Here is a 1,193-nt window from a genome sequence, read left to right on the forward strand (position 1 = left end):
GCCTGATGTCACTTGTGTGAAGCTGGCGGGAGGTTCTCGGACCTGATTTTCACCTGCCTCATGGGAGGACGCAGGGGCTGCCTAGGAAGCAGGCTCCTTGGTCGACACCCCCTTGCCCGGCTGCGTCGCTCTTCAGTGGGGTGCCTCGTGCAGGGCCCTCTGCTGAGGCCTTGCTTTGGGAAGAGTACGGTGTTTATGGCGTTTTCAGGTCTCCCCTTGCAGCTCCATCACTAATCCGTCATGGGAAATCAAATGTGAAAGTTGTGTTGCTGTTTCTAGTGGAATCTAGGATATAATTGGTTGCCGGTTTTTGAAGCTGGAATTAACGCCAAACCTGCCTGCTAGGGTTGGGCTTCCAGTGATGTAGCTGAAGCACCGTGAAGTGCGAGCGGTCCTCCGTGTCTTTGTGTCTCTGTGGTGGGCGCCTCAGGTCGTCGTGGGCACAGCGCTGCCCCCCCACTGCACCCAAGAGTGGTCCTGTTCTGGAGGGAGTGTCGGCGCCTCACAGGACTGCAGGCAGGGAGCCCTGGGCATGTGGGCTGTGGGGCGCTGCCTCCCCAGCCCAGCCTGCGGGGAAGGGGACGGGGACGGGGACGGGGGCGGGGACACCTGCTCCAGGGCAGGGCTCGGGTCTGAGGCTCCAGCCACGACCTCCCGCCAGACGCCTGCTGCCTTGTGAACTTGGCCACACCGGGCAGCCCGTGTTGGGAGCACACGAGGCCCTCGGCTTCCGGGCCTCCTGACCTGCAGGCCAGCGCAGGGGCAGACGGCGGTGTGAGCAGCTCGGCTGCCTGGCCCACTGTTGCTGTTTGAATCCAGGAAGAAACTCCCTTTGCGTTTCTGCCGTGCTGCGGGCCCTCTTTCGCGCAGGTGTGCTTAGGGCCCTGCCCCTGGGTCTGACAGCTTCTGCCCTCTCTGAGCTGCCGGGCTCCCCACGGAGCCCGGCCCTGGGGCGTGTTTCCCGAAGCCGGCTCTCCTCCCCCAGGTATGGTCCTCGTGCGGAGCGAGAACGGGCAGCTGTTAATGATTCCTCAGCAGGCCCTGGCCCAGATGCAGGCCCAGGCCCACGCCCAGGCTCAGCCGCAGACCGCCATGGCGCCCCGCCCGGCCACGCCCACAAGTGCCCCTCCCGTGCAGATCTCCACCGTGCAGGTGAGTGCGAGCCAGCGCTGGGCCTGGCGCGGGGGGGCGGG

At 65.2% G+C, this 1,193-nt stretch overlaps 1 protein-coding gene across 1 annotated transcript in view; it reads left to right on the top strand.

Annotated features, from left to right (window-relative positions):
- The window catches only part of TAF4 (TATA-box binding protein associated factor 4), a 71,676-nt gene that overhangs the window by 41,084 nt on the left and 29,399 nt on the right, over positions 1 to 1,193 (top strand). Inside the window, exon 3 of the mRNA XM_007462284.1 lies at positions 986 to 1,152. Coding sequence (XP_007462346.1) covers positions 986 to 1,152 — 167 coding nt within the window. The remainder of the gene's footprint in view (positions 1 to 985; positions 1,153 to 1,193) is intronic.

The sequence above is a fragment of the Lipotes vexillifer genome, unplaced genomic scaffold (genome assembly GCF_000442215.2).
Source record: "Lipotes vexillifer unplaced genomic scaffold, Lipotes_vexillifer_v1.1 scaffold1798, whole genome shotgun sequence".
Taxonomy (NCBI): Eukaryota; Metazoa; Chordata; class Mammalia; order Artiodactyla; family Lipotidae; genus Lipotes; species Lipotes vexillifer.